General features: G+C 29.0%; 1 protein-coding gene across 1 annotated transcript; it reads left to right on the top strand.

Moving 5' to 3' along the window:
• The first annotated feature begins 332 nt into the window (after positions 1 to 332).
• On the top strand, positions 333 to 1,838 carry LOC105621394 (enoyl-CoA delta isomerase 1, mitochondrial-like). Its single transcript, XM_012202862.1, has 5 exons — positions 333 to 435; positions 504 to 772; positions 847 to 1,025; positions 1,131 to 1,252; positions 1,675 to 1,838. The coding sequence occupies exons 1-5, from the start codon at positions 333 to 335 to the stop codon at positions 1,836 to 1,838; spliced, it is 837 nt and encodes a 278-aa protein (XP_012058252.1).
• Positions 1,839 to 3,360: the final 1,522 nt, after the last annotated feature.

A 3,360-nucleotide genomic window follows, 5' to 3' on the forward strand; every position in this document is an offset into this window, starting at 1 on the left:
TTTAAGCTTCCTTGCTTTTTCTGCTAAATTTGTTTATATCGTTAAATGCAAAAATGTATCGAATGAGCATAACTTTATCATATACAATATCAGAGTTATCTAACTGTATCATATGTTCGGATTCTCATCTGGGGGATTTCTCCGGGTGTCAACAAATGTTAAACAAGGATGATATGACACCCGGAGAGCATCCAGATGGAAATCGGAATATGCCTCTAAATAATTACCTTTTATTTATTACAGAATTCATCAATCACACTCATTATTTATTACAGAATTCATCAACCACACTCGATTATTCCAAAAAAGAACAAGACTAATCATTAGTCATAATGACTATTTTAAAGACTCTAATCGCTGGAGGACAAATATGCCTCAAAAAATTTTATGCTACAAGTCCAAAACTTATTGAAATTACACAAGACAATAAGACAGGTAATACTGCTATTTCCATCGATGCTTAATATACAATTTTTTCTTTTAAACTTTATTTTATTGACTAGGTATCCAAATTATATCTATGGCAAGAAAACCTGTTAACAGCTTGAATACAGAGTTGTTAAGTGAACTAAAGACATTTTTATTGGAGGCCCAAAATAGTCGTATTAAAGGCGTTATATTAACGTCGTCCTTACCAACTGTATTCTCAGCAGGATTGGATATTATGGAATTGTTTAATGATAAAGAGAAACTTACTAATTTCTGGCAAACATTACAAGACACTTGGCTGACTGTTTACAGTTTGACTATACCGATTGCTGCTGCTATCAATGTATAGTCTTTCAAGTATCACTACTTTACTAGCATATCTCTGCAACATTTAATACAACATTCCTTTCTACAAAGGGCTTTAGTCCTGCCGGAGGCTGCCTGTTTGCAATGTCTACGGAATATAGAGTCTTTGTTGAAGGCAAGCATACTATAGGTTTAAACGAAACACAATTGGGTATGGTTGCTCCAAAATGGTTCAAGGATGTATATGTCTCGTTAATTGGCTATCGACAAGCTGAGCTGGCACTTTTAAGGTAAATGTAAAACATTGAATAAATATGTATATATAAATATATAATAAACTTAGAAAATGAGAGATACACGACGAGATTTTACATGATATAATTGTTATATTTTAGAGGAGCGATGTTTAAGCCTGAGAAGGCATTGCAACTTGGACTCGTGGATGAGCTCGCTAAAGATAAAATGGATGCGATCGAAAAGTGCAAAAATTACATATTATCTTATAATAATATATCAGGTAAAAATATTGGACTGTAGCATTTTGTTTAGTAGGCATTGATACATTATGCAAGCATACAAAACAAAATTTAAATTTATTTGATCCGGAGATTAATGATATTCTTAGGTATTTTGACGCTCTGAAATCGAATTCGATGCTGAAATATTTCCATCATGTCACAATTTGTTTTATCGACTGAAAATAACTCAATCTTTCATTTATTTTTATTAGAGCCATTTATGGCTTGATTTTTAATATGCAAGCGATAAGTTGAAAATACTGAAAATCGAGTTATTTTTGTAATATGATAGAACAATTTGGATATCGAATTCGGTTTTAGAACATTAACATATTACATAAAAATATTATGGTTTAATTTTCTCCGGATCAAAAATTTTTTTTGTCTGCGTTATTAACCATATATTATTATTAAAATAAAGGTTTGGCAAGGACCATCACCAAGGTAGATTTGCGAAACGACTTGATCGAGTGGTTGAAAAAAAATAAGGAAGCTGATACTGATAACTTCATAAACTATATACAATCACCGAAAATACAAAATGGCCTTAAACTTTATATTGAATATTTGAAGAAGAAGCAATAATAGGTATCTTGATATAAGACAATATTTGTTACATTCTTACTAATCAAAGCAAATAATTTTGTAAACTTTTATATTATATCTTAGAATATATATTTTCATATCATGTGTTAACAAATGTGAAAGTGTCACACATTTATTATTACCCATATTTTATTACGTATAGTCAGAAGAAATAAAATACATCATATTAATTATTAATTCTCCAATATATATTAAGTTGAGGAAAAAGTCCTTTTACATAATTATAGCATAATTGAAATATATTTTTTAAATTGTTTACAAATCTGTTATTAAACCAAATATATGCCGTTTGATCTTTGCCATTTTTCGGGTAGAAAATTCTATCAGTATATAGAACTTCTGTGGTAAAAAATCGAGCTAACTTCTAAAAAGTTTTCCCCAAAACTTTTTCCCCAAACCAATATATACACAGCCGCTCACAGAAGTCAGACCTGCATAAATTTTATTGAACGATCATGTAAAAAATTAGAATAGTCTTTTATATATTTTAGAATACTTGTGTACATACTGACACCAATTCCAAAAGTTTTTAGAAATATAAAATTCTGATATATAAAATAAAAAATGTTTAATATCCTAAATTATTTTTAATTTTATATAATTTTATATCAGGATATTAAACATTTTTTATTTTATATATCAGAATTTTCAGAAGCCTTAAAATGAAAGATGATATATTAAAATATATTAGTCGCCACGGCCATACTGAATCGTGATATAAGAAAAACGATATGTTAATTTTTGTTACATACTTATATTTTGTTACATATTTATAAATAAAGACAATGAATAAAACGAAATGATGAGACCGAATGAGACGAAACTATTCTTATCCTTCCTGACAGTTAGTAAAATTGTAAAATATGGTGAAAGACACATGAAGTATGTTTACTCAATGCACATGTGTAGCCTATTTTAATTTTCATATGCCTTTTACGACTATTTATTGACTGTCAGAGAGGAGGATAGCTTTAATCCATTTTTACAAATGTTAAAAATCTTATCATTTCATTTTATCCAAATTGCGTCTTTATTTACAAACGGCATAAAAAAATTAACATGTCATTTTTCGCTTAAAACGTCATAATTTAGTATGGCTGCGGCGACTATTCAGGAATCTTAATTAAGTTTCGTTATTATATGCAAAGTGTTTTAGGTATCCAGAACTCATATAAAAAAGAGAGTCATTTTTTAAATAATCTTTAGAAATTTAAGAGAATAATTTGAAAACAAAAAAGACAGTATTAGAACCTGCAAAAATATGCTCGTAGAAGCGCAAAAATCACGCAATTTTGTTAGATAGAAGAAACTCGCACGAGGGGTAATCATTAATCATTTGTATATTTGCAGGTAAATTTCTCGTTAATACAGATCTTACTTGCAATAAAAAAATCCGCCACTACAGGCAAAACTCTTTATTCAAGTAATTAAGTGTACAATTATGAGTGCACTTATTGTTTTGATCTTTTTTTCTTGTTTGCATCTCTACTATGAAAGTACT

The sequence above is a fragment of the Atta cephalotes genome (assembly GCF_000143395.1).
Source record: "Atta cephalotes unplaced genomic scaffold scaffold00033, whole genome shotgun sequence".
In the NCBI taxonomy this organism is placed as follows: Eukaryota; Metazoa; Arthropoda; class Insecta; order Hymenoptera; family Formicidae; genus Atta; species Atta cephalotes.